Source organism: Podarcis gaigeae (genome assembly GCF_964106915.1).
Source record: "Podarcis gaigeae genome assembly, chromosome: 2".
In the NCBI taxonomy this organism is placed as follows: domain Eukaryota; kingdom Metazoa; phylum Chordata; class Lepidosauria; order Squamata; family Lacertidae; genus Podarcis; species Podarcis gaigeae.
In genome coordinates this window covers 89,512,971-89,532,023 of record NC_139679.1, presented here as the reverse complement: position 1 = coordinate 89,532,023, position 19,053 = coordinate 89,512,971, and the positions used below count along the sequence as shown (strand labels likewise).

The window sequence follows — 19,053 nt, the reverse complement described above, 5'->3', positions numbered from 1 at the left end:
GTCCCTTATTTTCAAATCTGTAAGTTGACAGCTATGCATACAGCAGCAGCGTTTTGTGTTGTGTATGCTTCTAGTAATGGGCCCCGCCCGCTAGCTTGCTCCCTAAAATATCACTGGCTTGCTCATTTCTATATATAGGGTGCCTACATTCTGCTATTTATAATGATTAGTAGTTTGCATCATATATTTACACCTGTTATTACATGTTATAGCAAGTTTCTAGAAACCAGATCATGAGTCTTTGGAAATTGTGTTTCTAAAGGAACTTTTGTTATTGCCAAATGCCAATGTGTTTGCATTATTTCGTTATGAATAAAAAATCACTGTAAGTTAGAGCTTAATAATTATTTTACTATTCATATACTTCTTCTTGATTGTATTTCAGTTCAAGAATTACTTTGATAAAATACATATTTTGTTATGTTCAAATGGCTTTAGGTCCATAAATGACCATATAGCATACATTCAACACAAAAAACAGCGACAATTTGTTGTTGACAAAGGACAAGCTGGACATATAAAGGGCCCATTACCTTCAGTAGCTTAGGGCCTCATCAAACCTAAACCCGGCCCTGCCCAGGGGAGTACCTGCCCGCCCACCCCAATCAGCTAAGAAGCTGCAAACCGGCTGCACCCCGTTTCCTCCTACAGAGCAGCTGTTCCAGCGCCAACAGCTCCTCCCCGCTGCCCTTTCCTAGCTCTACTATTTCTCTATCCTGAAAGCGGGGAGGAGTCTGCAGGTTGCCCGTCATCAGCTCGGAAGGAGATGCCGCAACGGCCTCCTCGCGCCGCGTAGCTCCTCCCTCCCTCCCTCGCGCCTGCCGCGGAGCGATCCGGAGCCCCTCCCTTTCCCCCTCTCATCCATTGCTCGGCGCTCGGCCACCGCCTCGGCGGATAGCCGCCCCTCCCACCCGCGCCATCGGTGCTTCGGCGCTCGCCCAGCTGCCGCCCGCGCGAGGAGGAGGCCCCCTCTCCCCTCAGGTCAGTCGGGGCGGGATTCGGCCCTTCAGGTGCCGTCACTGAGGCCGCCTCCTCCTCGGGCGGGGAGGGAAACCGCCGCTGCCGCCCCTGCCCCTCGCGCAGGTGTGAGGTGGCCTCCTCCGTCCCACTTGGGGGGATGTCGCGGGGGGTCTCTGCGGTGCCGGGGTGGGTCGGGCGAGGCTGCTCCCGGGGTTGTGTGTGTGTGTGTAGACGTCGCTTTGGGTCCCCCGCCCTGCCTTCCCATACAGTAGTTCTCGTCCATACTCCTGGGGTTGCCTCTTCATGGGGAGCGGCGGGTGTGTTTGTTTGCGGGTGAAGACGCCCCCCTCTCCCAGCAAGGCCACGGCAGCAGCTGGAGTTCCTCCTCAGGATAAGGATTTCGGTCGCCCCCCCCAAAAAAAAACCTCCCAAAAGCAGCGAGCCCCTCTTTCCTGCCCCGCATTGCCTCCTTGCCACTCGTTTTTTTTTTAACGTCTGGGGTTAGATAAGAGCGGCGCTGGTTGGTCCCAAGGGATGCCGCTCCTTTCCCTGACAGGTTGGCATGTGTGTGTTCGCCTTTCACAGCTGTGTGATGCGAAGAGATTAAGGAGATTAAAATCAAAACCAAACCACCCCAACCTCTTTCTGCATCACCTGTCAGGCAGCTGTTGTTGCCTGTGCAGGAATCCTGCTTGAACAAAAGGAAGCCTCCCCGCCTGCTGTTTCTGAGAGGTGCCTGGGCCAGCTGTGTGGGTGTGCGGCCTGATTCGCATGCCCAAACCAGGAGGGAACAGCATCTCGGGCCTCGCCTACAAGGAGCAGGTTTGAGGTGGTGGCGTGCCAAGGTGGAATGCACCACTTCAGTTGGCGGGTGAAGGATTGGATTTTTGGATGCTCCTCGTGGGAAAAGGCCCTTCCAAATAGAAGACCAATCTAGCAAGCAAAGGGTTGTCCTAAAACCTTTCCCCCTGATGTGATAGGTTTCTGTTTACAGGGAGTCTTTTTAAACTGAGCGTTTACCTGCAGTCCAAATTGGTACAGGCTATTGTACTGCAGGTGTAGACTCAACCCTTTCTCTTTTCTTCTGACGATTTGTATGGGGGAAGTAATTGGGAGATTCCAACTGGCTTGTAACAAACATGTCACAAGGGGCTGGATTATAACAATGATCTGAAAAAAATGGAGTGTGTGCCGTGATTTGTGTGATAGCCCAATTACACGAAATGCTAAGTTGATGAGGGAGTCGGTGTTTGTGTGTTGAAGTATTAATGAATCTCTGTTAGTTGAACTATTCTTGTCTTACAGGCTATGATTCCTTTGAAACAATGAATTGGTATCTTACCTTAATATCTAGTTCTGTCAATGTGCATTTTTAATTTTATTTAAATCATTTCTATACTGCTTTATATTTCTTTTTGAAACAATCTTAAAGTGGTGTAAAACTTACCTTAAAACATCAAATAGAACATTTCAAATTAAAACATTGCAATTTAAAGTCAAGTGCAGAATACACATTTAAAGCAGCATGATTAACAGGAAAACAAAATCTTCCCTTAAATTAAAAAGAAATGCAAATAAAAAATGCAATAATACAATAAAACTCCATATATAAAGCATCATTACCAACTAAACAAAATAATTGAAATGACATCTGCACCTATGCTTCCCCTGCCTCAGTAACCACTCACAAATTCATCCATAGCAATTTTCTTTTGCAAGCCTCACTCTGCATTCCTACCAACCATACAGATAGCACAGCTAACCCTTAGCCAACCTTTTCTCACTAAGCAAAAAAATCTTGTAGCAGATTATACCTTTTTACGTTGAGCTAATCAAACCTGGATGTTTCTTATACCACCCTTATATGGTTTTTTCTCCACCATATCCCTTTTCTTGTGTTCAACACATGTAGAGAGAAGCATGATGAAAGAGGATGTGGGGCTGTTTGTTTAGCGTTGTCTCAAAGTCATACTGCTGTTCTGCCCCCACTGCTGCCACATTGAGCATAGCCTCTACACCATGGGTGCAATAAGGCTGTCATTCTGTCATTTCTGCTTGCCAGATGGAACAATCTCCTTTCTTTTCCCCTTGCATGCTGTTCTTGCGGTTCTCCCATCCACAGCAGATTTGGTGAGGGACCAGGAAGAGAGAGAGGAAAGTCTCATTGTGCTAGTGGGTGGGTTGCTGGGGTGAAGGATGACTTAAGCACAGCCCAAATTTACAGAGTAGGAATATGTTTATTGATAAAGCAGTCAAATATTGTGCAAATACTTTGCTTTGGAGAACAAGCTATAAGCTTGCACACAGCCCACCCCCTTCTTCCTCTCCTTTGCATTCCTTTCCTTTTGCACTTGCCAATCTTCCCCACCCTAACTGCCTTCTTTGTCTAGTTAATGGCCTGGATGGAGCAGTTCAAAAGTGCTGAATGTTTACTAGACAAGACAAAATGTTAGCCTCACCCCAAACATGTTTGAGGAGGCTCACTTGGCTTACACACATGGGTATCTTTTAAGTGGCTTCCCCATCCTGCCCCATGCTTCGCATTTTATCTAAGGGAAGCAAAGTTCTGGCAAAAATGTGTGTGTATTGCCTTCTTATTTCAGAGTCATTTAGGCTGTGTACACTTGAGAGAAAATTTCATTAAATTCAATGGGACTTTCTTCTCAGTTAAAGCTCCCACATACAACACACACACATAGGATTACACTGTGAAGTTTTAGGAAGGTTTAGGCTGGTCACACAGGATTTTAATGAGCCTCCTAAAAGCCCCCATAAAGGTTGCTGTTAAAAACTGGTTAATGGATTCAAGGCCACAAACAAACAGAAGGAAGCAATTAAAAAACAAAACAAAAAGGAAAACCAATATCCAGAAGCCAACAGTATCAATGCCCAACACATTGCTGCCCATTTTGCTTTGCAGTGATTTCTGAAATTGTTTTTGAACTCTACCAAGGAAACAGAAAACCTCCCAGGAAAGCCTATTTGGGCTGAAACACATTGGGTGTTAACAAAAAAGCGCATTACTCTTGAGATAGCTCTTCCTTTTTTGTCTTTAGAGTTGATTCAAAATAATAAAAGGAGACATGAAATAAAATTCCATGGGTCGTATCCAGCAAATAGAATGAGGTACTCCTGTGCAATTTAACTTCCACTTCCTCTTTCCCCCCCCAATGTAAGTCCACACACCCAAATCAGCTCAGGGTTTTAGCCCAACTCTCTGGAGCAGATTTGGGCATAGGGGGAGGAGAAAGGAATTATAATTGTGCAAGCAGCAGTTATTCTGCTCATGCAATGACTTAGCTAGATTCAACACCATAGGAGCAGCTTTCTTGGTCTACTAAAGAAAAAATTGTACCATTAAAGGATTACTAAAATATTTGTTTGTTCATATGTGTTATAATAGGTTTTATATGAGGATTAGTTTTTTAAAATTGTGGATGTTGATAATTTGAAAGAAACAAGATTTTCATTTTGAATGCAATATACTCTACATTTGGCTTGTTTAATAGACTTAGATGGAATTTTCACTTTCATAAGGTATTTCTAGAGCATCCTAATTACTGCCAGTGTTTATTAATTTTTTAAGCTGACATACTTATCAAATGTACATGACATATTTATTTATGAAATGGATATGATAGAGGGTGATTTTTAATTACGTTACCGTTGGGTGTATATGATAAATTTATAAATAAAAGAAGTACATAAGACTTAATAAAAGATTAGAGAAAGTTGCTGAGTTAAACAGGTCATCTTATTTAAAACTGTTCCGGGATCTCTTTCAGGGCAATGTTTTGCACAAGCAACAGGAGCAAAAGCTACTTTCTTGCTATTAGCCTACTTCTCTAGTGATGAATGGCATGCCATTGTTCCACTGCTGCTGAGACCTGGAGTGTGTCAGTATCTTTGGAGTCCTTGGACCACTATGGCAACGAGCTACACACCTCCATTTGATGACCCCGGAGAGGTGAGGGAGGGTTTTCTATGCCCCCTTTGTCTGAAGGATCTGCAATCATTTTATCAGCTACAGTCTCATTATGAAGAAGAACATTCAAATGAAGACAAAGATGTTAAAGGACAACTTAAAAGTAAGCAAAGCAGTAGCTGCTGACTGTTATGATGTAAAATATAACTATCCACCATATTTATCATTTGACTTGCATAATTAGTAATATATTTTCTCAGAAAATATTATATGTAGAAGTGTATGTGTTTCTGAGTTACACAAACGTCATTAGGAAGAATAGAAATGCAAATAATGTTCAGTTATACAAAGTTGGTTACAAATGCAGAATTTTCATTCATTTCTGATAGCACAACTGTCTTTAGGCCATGAAAACCTGATATAGGATTACAAAATCTTGAAATGTTTTAGCTATTCAAAATTTTGGAGAACTTTTCCTTCATTAAAAGAATTTAATTAGCATTTACTAAGGATTAAATACATCTTGATGTCATAATTTGGATTTGATTTTAGTGTACAATTCCTTATGGAAGGCTTTATAGAACAATGTTATTATGGTCTTGCTGGTGTTAGGAGCTGCTACACTTACTTAGAAAAAAAGCTGTACCTTAAGGGTTTGCACATATTTCTGTCCCCAAGGACATATACACAGCCATATTGCTTCTAGTTCAGGAGTACTCCTGATTGTCATAGTGATGTTGACGTATCCCCCTTTGCTCAATGATTCTTTCAAACACTGAGATTGTCTTTTGGGAATGGCATGGGAACTAGAGCTTAGTAATCGTACCATTTCAGCCATTGAATATACAAATTAGTTGCAAGAGCTGAATAATAGCTTAAACTATAAAAATACAAAAGAAATGTAACGTGTTCAATCACTAATTATGGGGTACTTTTTCCTGTTTAAATAGCCAAGAACTCTGTAGTCAGTTCACAGTGAATTGCAAAAGCAAGCAGTTGTGTTGAAGTGCTAATTTTCTTCACTTGTTACAAGTTGTTTCCCAGTTCTTTAAAGGGTTATTAAATGCGTCATTGTTCTACCTTTATAAAGTGCTCTTGTATTTTACTTTGTCCGGTGTTCTGTTTCACAAATTGCTTTCCAAATTAAGGCTGTCTCCGGATACAGAACATTCCTTTCAGGTGCCAATAATTGGACTGACTGATTAACTAGCACATTTGTATTCTCGTCAGGTTGAGCCAGGTAGAAGTATTTTATTGGGATTGTATTCTTATGTGAAGCATTTACACAGGTCTTCTCACCTTCAGGACTTCCCCCCACCAAACTTGTAATTGCATTCCTCTGAGAAGGTAAAACATGATTCTGGTGTTCAACAGATGCAGGAGGTGGGAGGCAGAATGGTCAATTATATTGCTCAAAGTCTTAGAGGCAAATACCTCAAGCAAGTTTGGAAGAAGATGGGTAACTCTTACAAGGATGCATAAATAAGTGTGTAATATGTAGCATTTGATCTTCTTTCAGATCTGGTCCAAAAAGCTAAAAAAGCAAAGAATAAATTGTTGAAACGAGAAGATGACCGAACTGATGGAGGGCCTCAGGAACGATATGAGTCTTACAGCTATGGTGGAGTGGATCCATATATGTGGGAGCCCCAAGAATTAGGTAAACAGTCAAGAATGATGCAAATAATGCACAACTTTCACTGGGAAGCCCCCTGATCTCCACTGGAATCTATGCATAATGATGCAAAGTTGTCAGGAATTAATAGACCATTTAAATAGAATATATACGCGAAACACTAGGGCCACAATCCAGTGCAAAACTATACACACACTTACGTTCTATTGCTTAATTGCTTGCTTTGTTCTTAAACATTTTTGCTTAGTTTTGTATTTGATTGAGACCTAGGGTTACATTGCAGTGCAAATAGAAAATATGTAATAACGTTGTGCCATTGATTGTTTTAATGTAAGAAGCTCCACCATGACTGCAAGAACTTGCGGCATGCTAGTATGTGAAAAAATATATTTTTAGTAAGTTGGGCTTGACCAGTAATTGAGAGATGAAGACTGTAACCCTATACCCACTTACCTTGGAGTAAGCCTGATTGAACTCAGTAGGACTTGCTTCTAACTAAATATGTATGGGACTGTACTCTACTAGCTTGTAGTAGCCAGGGAATGTTGTTGCTGTTGTCTTCTGAAATCATATAGGCAGAAATAAAGAGCAGTATTTCATCAGTAAAGATCACAACAGAATGTGCACTGAACACTATGATGAAAACATACCATTTCATTTTTTAATATTGAATTTCAGCCTAAGAATGAGAGAGGAACAACAACATGTTAAACTGCCTTTTAACTAAGAATATAGAGTTGAATGACTTTGGCAAGTTTTCTAACAGTGTTTCTTACCAGGTGCTACGAAGAGCCATCTTTCTGATTTTAAGAGACACAGAGCAGCCAGAATTGATCACTATGTTGTGGAAGTCAATAAATTAATAATCAGGTTAGAAAAGGTAAATGGGTTACTCTTGCATTTTTCACATAAATGTGTGGAAGTTCATTTTAAACTACAGTGGTACCTCGCAAGATGAATGCCTCGCAAGACGAAAAACGCGCAAGACGAAAGGGTTTTTCGTTTTTTGAGTTGCTTCGCAAGACGATTTTCCCTATGGGCTTGCTTCGCAAGACGAAAACGTCTTGCGAGTTTGTTTCCTTTTTTCTTAAAACCGCTTGAAGAGGTGCAGTTGCGACTGACCGTGCTTCGCAAGACGAAAAACCGCGCAAGACGAAAAGACTTGCGGAACGAATTAATTTCGTCTTGCGAGGCACCACTGTATATGCTACTACAATATTGCTTCTGATGTGTGGAGAATAGTTTTTCCACATGTATTCAAATATTGCTTGGTTGTAGCCTTGAAACTGCCTTGGTTGCTCTGGTAGAAGACATTTTTGGAAGAGAGATGGCTGGAGAGTGACCCCTGTTTGTTTGCCTTGGTCTCTTTGCAACTTTTGATATTGTTGACCACAGTACCCTTTTGAAGTAGTTGTGGGAGGTGGGGGATAGGGACACTGTATTATAGGCATTCAGCTCTGAATTTTGAGGCTTCTTTTTTATTTTTTCCTTCTCTGCCAGAAGGACAATAACATCTGCCCAATACCAAGATAAGTGACGTAAAGGAATGCTCAGGGAAAGATACTGATTTTAGTGAAATAAACTTAGGAAAGCAGACCCTGTAATATTTTTGAGTCCTGTGCTGAACTGTTGTAAAGAGTTCTTTAGTAGAAAACTTGTATTAAGACCTCTGGTTTTAATATTTTTGCAGCTTACATCCTTTGACCGAACCAATACAGATTCTGCAAAGATAAGAGGTAGGTGCAAGCATGTTCGACCTTTGCTAATTTGGATTTCATTAGTGATGTTTGATAGATTTTCTCATTCTATTCCAGCAATAGAGAAGTCTGTTGTGCCTTGGGTTAATGATCAGGATGTGCCATTTTGTCCAGACTGTGGTAACAAGTTCAGCATAAGGAACAGACGTCACCACTGCCGCCTTTGTGGGTCTATCATGTGCAAGAAATGCATGGAACTGGTCAGCCTCCCATTTGCAAGTGAGTACAGTGGTATAGATGTCTTGGACCCATGTCTCTGATGCTGGAATTAACTTTCTCATGTGTGTGGGGGGGGGTGGTCTGTTGAGCTGAGAAGCATGGGGGGGCAAGGCCCAGTCAGCACCAGCTTCAGGCAGGTAGGGATGGTTCTAGGGGGAATTAACTTGGAAATCCTGGATTTATAGTTTTTCTTATAAATGGCTATCTAGGACACAAACCTCACTTAAGGGCTCTAAAGGCTAAAGATGGTGATGTGGGGGTCCTGATTTAGTTCTTTCTAGCAACTGTGCTATAAAATAGGCACTTCCTTTTTATGATGAGTTACTGGAGTTGAGCTGAACTGAATTTTTGAACCCATGTTCAAGACCAGCGTTCTGTTGGTTGGACCATTGGCTTGTGACCATTATATCTTCTGGATGTATCATTCCAGGCAAACTCACCACTGCTAGCAAGGAAGCCTTGGCCTCTCATACTAGCCCAAACTGCTCACCCAACAGCATTCAGGGCTCTCGCCGTGGCAGCATCAGTAGTGTGAGCAGTGTGAGCTCTGTCTTGGATGAAAAGGATGACGATCGCATCCGCTGTTGTAGACATTGTAAAGACACTCTGCTGAAAAGAGAGCAACAGATTGATGAGAAAGAGTACACACCAGACATCGTGAAACTTTATGAGGTAAAATGACACTAAATAAACAAGAACTGGAAGTGAAGTGGGATTTTCCAGTTATCAATAACTTAAGCAGTATTATTATTATTATTATTATTATTATTATTATTATTATTATTATACAATATGCTAGGTGCTGTTCAACTTAAAAACAAGATAGGCTTCCAGCTAAATACTTCTAAGGAATAGAAAGGAGGAAGTAAGTTTAACTTTATAGTTTTAAAGAAAGTTTTAACCTGGTATTTTTAAGTGGGTTTCTTTTAAAGTTGGGTTGGCTGAGAAAAGATATATTAAAAAATTATAACTGAAACTGCTTACTCTGATACAGCCCAGATCCAGTTCTGGTCCTGGCTATTAACAATACAACTTACTCATCTAAGCATGCCAATAAATTGATTAAAACATTCCACTTGCCTTATAGCCTCAGAGTAAACTGGTTTTGTAACTTTTCAGAAGAAGAGACCAGTTATTGACTGTTACCTTAACAGATGTGCAGTCTGAACCATGTTTACTTGTAAGTAAGTCCTACTGAATTCAGTGGATCTTACTGCTGAAATTGCAGTCTTAGCGATCTTAATTAGAAATGGTTTTAAAATCTGGAGTTCCACATTTAAAATCTGAGACCTGGTCTCCCGAAAGACTAGATCTTGATTCTCTGGATAGCAACTACTACCGAATATTAAGTTGTTACACAAAGAGGACAGGAAAAATTGAAGGCGTGTGAAGCAATTGTGTATCTGATTTGTTGCTATACATAACTTTATTTTAATCTATTAATTTTATTGATTAAAAAAGAAACTCCGACTTTGCATGGAAAAGGTTGACCAGAAGGCCCCAGAATACATAAAGATGGCGGAATCATTGAAGTAAGCCTATTCAGTTACATTTTTAATGAATATGTCTTTAATATTTAATGTTCAAGAAGAAAGAAGATTGTGTTGTCTACACACACGCACACATCATTAAAGCCTGGTTGTAGTTTCATATTAATGGATGGCTATAAAGAAAAAGGAAATTGTGAGGGGTGGGAGGATGCTTGTGGGCATGATGCATAAACTCCAGTCAGCAGATTAGAAAAATCAATATTCTTTTATTCCCCTCCACATTATGCTCAAGATGCATTCTAAAGAATTCTGGCGAACTTGAAAGCTAGCTGGATACTTCAACATCTCAGTAGGTCTTGATAAAGTTATTACCCTCTATTGCTTTCATCCCCCCCTCCTAATGGATCAAATTGGCTACCTAGAATTTTTGACATATTAACAGTCTATGATCCAACACAGATGTCACTTCCAGATTCTGTTAAGTCCTTCTGAGGTTATTTTTAACCTCATCAGCTTTGTGTGATGCATACACAAATGTATTGTCTGAATTTGCCATTATCGTGTGCTCCTACTTTTTCTCTGTGCTAAACTGACTTTTTCGTTTTACAATTTTATATTGGAAACCACCCTGTGATCCTTGGATGAAGGATAGAAATTTAATAAATAAAATAAAATTCAGTGCAAAGTCCAGTGCTTAATAGTTTGTTCTGAGATGGGACCAGTAACAGGTCTTTTAACATGAGAACTTGTTCACTTGCAAGTTCTTCATCACACAAAAGTGATACGTAAAATTGTTGTTATGTAAGCAATTTTTACATTATCCAAAAGTATGAACTGTCCTTCAGATAATAAATGTAAAAAAGTATTGTTAATGCTTCCTGTGTTAGCACTGTCAGAGGAATATTTCCACATTTCCACATTTCTGATGCTACATAGGGTTTTTCTCTCAGTGCTTTAACTTTGTTGTTTTTGTAAAGTGTGTTTGTGTGTGTTGGATGTTGTGAAACTCAATGGTATTGGCAGGCCTGATGAACATGAGGCAATTTTGCTTGCTATCATCTAAGTGTCTGCACATGCAACATTGCCTTTGTTACCCCCAAAGAAGAGCCTTTGAAATAAATCTGTTCCAAGCTTCTGAGGTTTCATCTTCTTGTGAACTATGAACAACACATTTTCAACTTCTTGTGCTTAAAGTGTCATACCTAGAAAGTGCCACCTTGGCAAGGTTTTAACGTAGGGCCTTGGCTCAGTTTTGATGATAGAACTCTGCCTCGTTTCTAAACACGTTTGCTGAAACTGGTGTACTAGTGTAGGCTTCAACAAAACCACTTGCCAAGGTAATAATTTGGTAACAATGCATGTTTTCTTCCAGTGTTGGGGAGACAACTTACAGTCTGGAACATGCTAACAGTCTTAGGATGGAGGTGCAAAAAATGTATGAGTTAATAGATGCTCTAAGGTAAGTGACGGAACTCAAAAGAGGGGATTTTTGCATTTGTATTTTGATTTTTGTGCTTAATCTTTTTATATTGTTGCAGACTGCCTTGAAATCAATTTTGAAGGTGGTGTTGTATAAGTATATTAATATGAATTGCCTTAGACCACAATCCAAGCATACTTGAAGACAAAAAAATTCAGTCAATAAATTTTGATTGTAGTCTGTATTGTGATCTTAGGTGGGAAACATATGGCTCAAAGACTTAGTACGTTTTAATCAGTTAGTGCCCAAAAGAAGTAAAACTGATTTGATTGGGCTAAAAATGCTTCAGTGTGCATTTTTTTTCTGTGTGCGTGCATGACAATACAGTCCTGTTGTTGGAGAATTCAGGAACGTCAGTGACAAAATACCATGATAAAGTGTGTACTGCAAGCAATGCTAATCTATCCGTTTAAATAAAGTTACCAACAATTTACATTATTGTAACTGGGACAACATAACCAGGAAGACTATTTCATATGCTTACATATTGCTCATAGTTGACTGTTAAGTTTGTATGCTGATACACTTGTGGTTTTTTGGTTCAGCAAGAAGATTTTGACTCTGGGACTGAATGAAGAACCACAACCTCATCCCCGAACATTGCAGCTTCAGAGAATGATCAGATATTCAGCCACACTTTTTGTTCAGGTAGGTCATCTAGGAAGGAGGAGTAGCTCTTAGGTATACAGGACACAATATGACATACAAATCTTGCAGATAAATATTTTTCAGGATGGTCTAAGTTAGGGGTGGGAAACTTAAGGCCTGGAGGCCAAATGCCTCTCTCTGTGGCCTTTAGAGTCTCACCAGGCTGCACTCTTTACCAGCCTTGTTCCACATTCTCAAGTTCTGTTGCTCTACTGGAATGTATTCTTTAACTCTGATAATTCCTTTTGCTTACCAGGATAGAGATAATCTTGCTTGCTTGCCAGGCAGCTAGCTTTACCTTTAGCTAACAAAGTATTTGAAAGTTACTTGAGTCACAGTGATTGAAACACTGGTACTTTATGTAAGATTGAAGCTGATCTAAACTTCACCCATGTTGCATTTGGGCTTTAGAGAGACACAGACAAACAAACAAACAAACAAACCCGTGACTTAACCCAATGCATAATTAAGGCTGCAGTCTTATACACTTGTGCCTGGAAGTAAAGCAGATTTTGCTCTAAGGCTTACTTCGGAGTAGACGTGCATAGGATTGCACTGTAAGCCTCACAGCTCAGTGACCCAGATCAGTGATAGTAGGAACATCAGAGTTGGTGAGAGTCTTTAACATCTTCTTTGACTGCTCCAATTTTTAATAGATGAGCCAGGATCCACATTCCATCTAGCATGTGCAAAGGAGAAGCCACACTCCCTAGTGAAAAGTTGCTTTTGGTGCTGCCTGGGAGCACATATACTGGGAAGGGGCTGCCCCCACCCCCCGGGCTCAGTGGTAAGGACAGTGATAGCAGGAACCCCAGAAGTGTAATATGTCATTCTTTTCCTCTTGTCTCTTAGCTATCACACCACTGTGTTAATATTGACTTGTAAGTCACATTAGGGATTTTTTAGGTCGAAAGGTAATTTTTTTTTTAAACAAAAGCAAGCTAAGATAACCAGGAGCTTCACTCCAGGTGCCTCTACCCTAAGAGATTTGGTGGGTGTAAGAGGCAGAGCTCCTTTACAATATCCTCCCCAGATACCTTTTTTCTGGCACTTAAGCTTTTGTCTCTTAGGTGTCAGATACTATTATATTTTTAAAAACTTTTTAGCTGAATTGATCTATTAATTTTAATGCTTTTGGTCCAGAGATAGATTGAATGAGTGGAAAAGTTGCATGGGAGACAGCCCTGCTAAATTCCTCCAAATTTCACATCATACTGCAGCCCCCATCCGCACCCCATTCTGTACCATCCCAGAAGCCCCTCAATGTTCAGAAGCAGCCTTTTTTGCAGAGGGGGAGCACAGGGAGCTGTAGTGCATAGGGGAGCCAGGTATGCCCTGTTTCCTGAAAAGAATTCCACTTCACTTGTTTTTGATCGAACTTCTTGTATTGTAAGCTGCCTTGACCATATTTGATGGTAAAGGTAAAGGGACCCCTGACCATTAGGTCCAGTCGTGACCGACTCTGGGGTTCCGGCACTCATCTCGCTTTATTGGCTGAGGGAGCCAGCGTACAGCTTCCGGGTCATGTGGCCAGCATGACTAAGCCACTTCTAGCGAACCAGAGCAGCACACGGAAACGCCGTTTACCTTCCTGCCGGAGCAGTACCTATTTATCTACTTGCACTTTGACGTGCTTTCGAACTGCTAGGTTGGCAGGAGCTGGGACCAAGCAACGGGAGCTCACCCCGTCACGGGGATTCGAACCGCTGATCTTCTGATTGGCAAGTCCTAGGCTCTGTGGTTTAAGCCACAGCACCACCCGCATCACACTCATATTTGATGGAGAAATGTTTAATTTGCCCCCCCCCCCCAACACAAATGTAAGTATAACTATGATATATTATGTATTTTGTGCAGCTTCTTGTTTCTGAATAAACTTGAGAGCTTGATAGCCCATCCCTTTTTAAAAAACAATATTTTGAAAACATTTCCTCAGGAAAAATTGCTTGGTCTGATGTCGTTACCAACCCAAGAGCAATATGAAGAATTGAAAGAGAAAAGGAAACAAGAACTGGACAGAAAACTTCAGATGGAGAGACAGGTGAATATTTCAGTCAGTACCGAGACACCTTTCTAGGAGTTCTTTTATATCTGTATGTCGATTAAAGCTAGTGGCTCTTTAATATCCTGTTGAAAGTCTTGTATGCCATGTTCAATGAAAAAAGTGGGGCATACTTCCATATAATGCAAATAGGAGCAAACGAATACAACTTATCCTTTGCAACTTTAGATGTTATTTCCACACCTGCTTTACTTATTGGTTTGTTTGTTTACTTGTTATTAGGCAACACTTGAAACGCAGAGACGATTGGAGGAGAAGCACATGGACTATGCTTCCAGATCTTTGGTAGCATCTAACGGTGAGGTGTCCTGGCCAAAACGGGTTGCAGTAAAGAAAGCTGAAGGTTGGCTGCCCACTGCGAACTTATCTCGCCAGCAGGAACTCACAGACCCACTTCTGCAGCAGATTGACAATATAACATCCTTTATTAAACAAGCCAAAGAAGCAAATCGTCTCGATGAGGTCCAGATGTTGCAGGAAAACCTGCGACAACTTCAGGATGAATATGATCAACAGCAAACTGACAGAGCCATTGAGCTTTCTAGAAGGCAAGCCGAGATGGAGGAGATGGAGAGGGAACAATTGCAGATCCTTTGTGAAAAGGAATGGGAAAGGGAACATAAAAAACGAATGTCTCAGCACTCACGGACACGTTCCCTGGATTTCAGAGAAGTGAAGCACAGTAAGTTAGAGATTGGGAAGGACGGCATAAACCAAATAGCACAGGCTTTGGACCTTGATACTACTCAGAATACAAGTAACCCAGCCTCTAAAGCATCTTCACCATGTGGTGGTGACAAGCTCCAAGCGCAAGAGAGCCCATTCTTTCCCGGGCAGTTTCTAGAGATCCAAGAGCATGACAGCGTAATAGAGCAAAATAAAAATGTTCCCATAAACCCTTTTGAAGATGAGCCAGTAATTAGCACTCTAAAGAGGGAACCCGATAATCCCTTTGCTGAAGATTCCTCCACAGTGGCTCCCTTGCCCACCCAAACCTTGCACAGTGATAAAAAAGAATATAACCCATTTGAAGATGACGAGGATTGTCATCAAGCAAATGGAGTAGCTGTCAGTGCTCCGAATCCCTTTAAAGATGCTGTTGGAAATCCATTTCGTGTGCTCACAGTTCGTCAGGAATCTGGAAATCCATTTGAGGAAACGTCTTCCTCCACGAATCCTTTTGAAGAGGATGATGATAATGAAGTGTCAAGGGAAGACATCATAGAAGAGGAGCTACTGCTCCAACAGATAGATAATATAAAAGCTTATATTTTTGATGCCAAACATAGCGGGCGGATGGATGAGGTTGAGGTGCTGACTGAGAATTTGAAAGAACTGAAACGCACACTAGCAAAACAGAAGGAGAAATCCAGCTAGTTGCTGTTTCCATGCACATACAACTTTACAGTTCTCTGACTGTCCCAGAAGCAAAGGCGGGCAGGTGGAATTAAAATGCAAGAGGGAATTTTGGGATTGACTCTAATTGTCTGCACTTTGGCGTGGGTATTTCCACTATTATTCAGACTTTGCTAATACTGTCCACACTGTTATGATTTTGTAATAACCTAAAACTGTGTCACAGACCATTTACAAATCTAAAACGTATCACAACCAGTTTTTATCACAACCTAACCTCTTAACATTCTTATGCTTCTTGGCATTCCTTTTATTTCAGATGTAAACTCTGTAGGCTAATACGGAAACGGATGCTTTAAGGTGCAGGAAAATACAATCCTTCCCTCTGTGTTTGGTTGTTGCAGTATTACAGACTGGCCTTCTAAAGCTGGCTTTTCCACTAATAAGGGATCCAGAATGTCTGGTAAATTCTGTGTCAAGCATGAAATAAGATGGTGCCTTTAGCAAATGTGTGTAACTGCCATATATGCTAAGGGCAAGTGTTAAAAAGCAGGTTGCTGAGATACAGTGTGACCTGCACAGTACCAAGGCCAATGATCTGACTGTGCAATACAAAAGATAATATAAAGGGATTTTAAAGTAGATTTGGGTAGATGTGATGTTATAGACATAATATCTGTTTTAGAAAATGTAAACCCCAATGAACTTCTGTTCCCTCCATCACCTGTTTTTCAGGGCTTTTTTTATTTTAATAGCTTTCTCTAGCGAACCCTGGGAACAGCACCTTTTGTTGAGAGTGCTGATTTTTGTTGTTGCTTTCTCTCAGAAGTTGCAATTCTCAAAATTCCCTGGCTAGCGGAAATGCTATGACTGTTAAAATGATAACTGCAGCATATGCATGCAAAGTGTGTGTGGTGGGGGAGAAAGCACCAGTTATATACTATAAGGGAGGAAGTCTGATTTCAATGGAAAAGCAAACTGTTAGCCAACTATGATCTGATCATGTGAAGATGGCCTTCCCTCAGTTTTTAAACAACACCTAGCTACCTCTCTCAAGGTTTGACACCTGTTTTGAATATAAAATATACTGTTCCCTTTATAAATTCAGAATGGGATCATGGTGTGTGCTCCAGGAGAGCACAAAGCTCAGATGTTTGGGAGCTGAATCTACCAGCCATTGTTGCTGTGTAGTTTCTATTACTGCTGTGGAGGGTCTGTGCAAGCCCATACCCTGTCAAACTAGAAGCTGTGAAGCAGCATAGCTTGGGATCGGGTGGTTAATTTTTCCATATAAAAAACTGGTTAATTATGTCCTTTGGATATTTCTTTACTCACTGGATATTTCCAGTTCAAAATATGAACTGGAATTTTTGGGGAAAGTATAAAAATAAATGTATGTAACTGAAGGGCTATCAAACAATTTCTGGTTTCAGTTCTGCTGAATGAACATGATTTGGTCGCATTTGATTATTTTTTTAAGAATGAAGAGCAATTTGAATGTCACACATGGGGGCTGACTCCTGAGGATTATTATGGACTTCTAGAAATCAAATTTTGCTTCATTCATGAGTGGGGGAAAGGCCCAGCATTTGGGACCTGAGTTAGCTTTGCTGTGTAAAAAAAATGTAGATTTTCACACATTCAAAAACGTTGGCTTAAATACTACAAACAGAAACAAGGGATTAATCCAGGAGTAGCAAGACACTAATAGCTGGTTCAGGATTTCTAAACCTGAACAGTAATTCAAACTGTTGGGATTCTTGAAAAAAATGTTTACAGAGATGTGTTGTTCCTTGGGGGGTGCTTAATATGGTCAAGAGTTAAAGTAGCACTTTACGGAATCAATTCTATATATCTTCTTTATTTGGGGCATGGCTTTAGGCGATTTAGAAAAAAACCCATTCCTTCTAGTTTCCCTTTCATTTGATTTTTCTGTCTGCTGGGAGGAATGTGCTCAGTTACATAACTAATTTAATATACTTAGTATTGACTAAAACTGTTTCAGTGGTAGCTTGGTGGGGCAGGGTAGGAGGAAAATGATCTCGGCTTCAAAATTAATTTGATTTACAAAGTATTGACTAAAACTATGCCAGCTTGTTTAAAAAGCACTCAGAATTGTGTTGAGCCATCCTGTGGAAACAGACCTGAAGACGGCACTTAGGGCAAGAGTAGTAAGGGCAGATGACCTAAGAATTTAAGGTCATCTTTTTCTTTTTCCTAATTGGAAATAACTGGGATTGGGCTTGCGGAACAGGTGCACCTAACAAATCTAACAGGACAGGCTAATATCGGGTAACCAGACATGTGTAGTAAAATGCAGTAAATAAAGAAATTTATGTATGTAGCTAAAGTAGGCAAGCACCACAGCTTTTATGTGACTACCAGCTAAGGAGCAGTGGTTTATCTAAAACAAAACCATCTATATACTTTATTCTAGGCAGCAAGACACCAGACTTAACTGGAATACTTTGTATATCCCAGCCAAAATGAATGTTTCAGTGGCTTTTTTTTTACATTTAAAATATGTTTCCTTGTTACATCAATTCTGCCTTGTTTTTAGGTACTCTGTAGTCTAATACTCTTTAAAGACATAGTATTGATGTATTTTTACTAGTAACTAAGTTGGTTTGTAGCTCCATGACTGCAAGTCAATGTGAAATGTAACTAGCCTTCTTGATAGAATGGTGGTAGACTCACATTTTGACAGCCTTCCATTTGTACTACTGAATTTACACTATGAAACAGAACAAAACCATGCCATTGTGAGAATTAACATTAAAGACATCCGTTTATACACTTGCATGCACTACTCTTAATTTGCAAGCTTTGGAGAAATAAAATAACATATTGGTTTGTATGTGTGATTTATTTCTCGTGTTAAATAAGAGGCCCAAGTCAGTTGCTGCCCTCTCAATAGGCCCCTTCCCTTTGAGGTTTCAGCATCTTCTGTGGCCAGTGTGTGTATATGGGCCTCACTGGGCTATGGGGGAGTCCTCTCCTCAGGATTTCCCCTGAGAACAAAATTAATACTTTTGTAAACGTATGCATGGTGCCATTTTAGCTACATAGCAACAGCAATTATAACTTGAACATTGCAAATAGAGGGAATGGTGTGTGGCATCGCCTGCTTATAAGTTGGCAACCCACCTCTGAACTGGTTGTTGGCTGAAGATAAAGCTTCTTCGTAATCAACATATTTACATCAGCTTGAAATGATACCTTTTTCTTGTACAAACATAAAGTAACAAAATACAGAATGGTTCTTATTTACAAACGGGCCTCTTCATAGTATAGGCAATACACCTACCTATTGAGATTTAGCAAGGAGCTAAGAACAGCCTTAGCCAAAACTGGGGGGGGGGGGGGGAATGCAGTAAATTTTACTGCCAAGTTTTCTCAAGGCCTTATGGTTTTGAATAGAAAAGAATATATTTTGACTAAACTGCCTCCACCCAGTAGCTCTTGCGTTTTTCATATGGGGCAGCTCAATCTATTGACAACAAAAGCAGTTTGGGAGCTG

General features: G+C 40.5%; 1 protein-coding gene across 6 annotated transcripts; it reads left to right on the top strand.

The window, feature by feature from the left end:
• The first annotated feature begins 865 nt into the window (after positions 1–865).
• On the top strand, positions 866–18,386 carry RBSN (rabenosyn, RAB effector). 6 transcript variants are annotated; one of them, XM_083726084.1, is made up of 12 exons: positions 866–981; positions 4,746–5,048; positions 6,405–6,545; positions 7,301–7,401; positions 8,212–8,257; positions 8,336–8,497; positions 8,928–9,169; positions 9,959–10,029; positions 11,360–11,446; positions 12,013–12,115; positions 14,052–14,156; positions 14,400–18,386. In XM_083726084.1, exons 2-12 carry the CDS (start codon positions 4,886–4,888, stop codon positions 15,552–15,554), a joined length of 2,376 nt encoding a protein of 791 aa, XP_083582210.1. In that variant the 5' UTR covers positions 866–981; positions 4,746–4,885; the 3' UTR covers positions 15,555–18,386. The 6 variants fall into 6 exon arrangements, with proteins under 6 accessions (XP_083582210.1, XP_083582207.1, XP_083582211.1 ...); XM_083726085.1 differs by having other exon boundaries at positions 928–1,083; XM_083726086.1 differs by lacking the exon at positions 866–981 and adding an exon at positions 991–1,146.
• Positions 18,387–19,053: the final 667 nt, after the last annotated feature.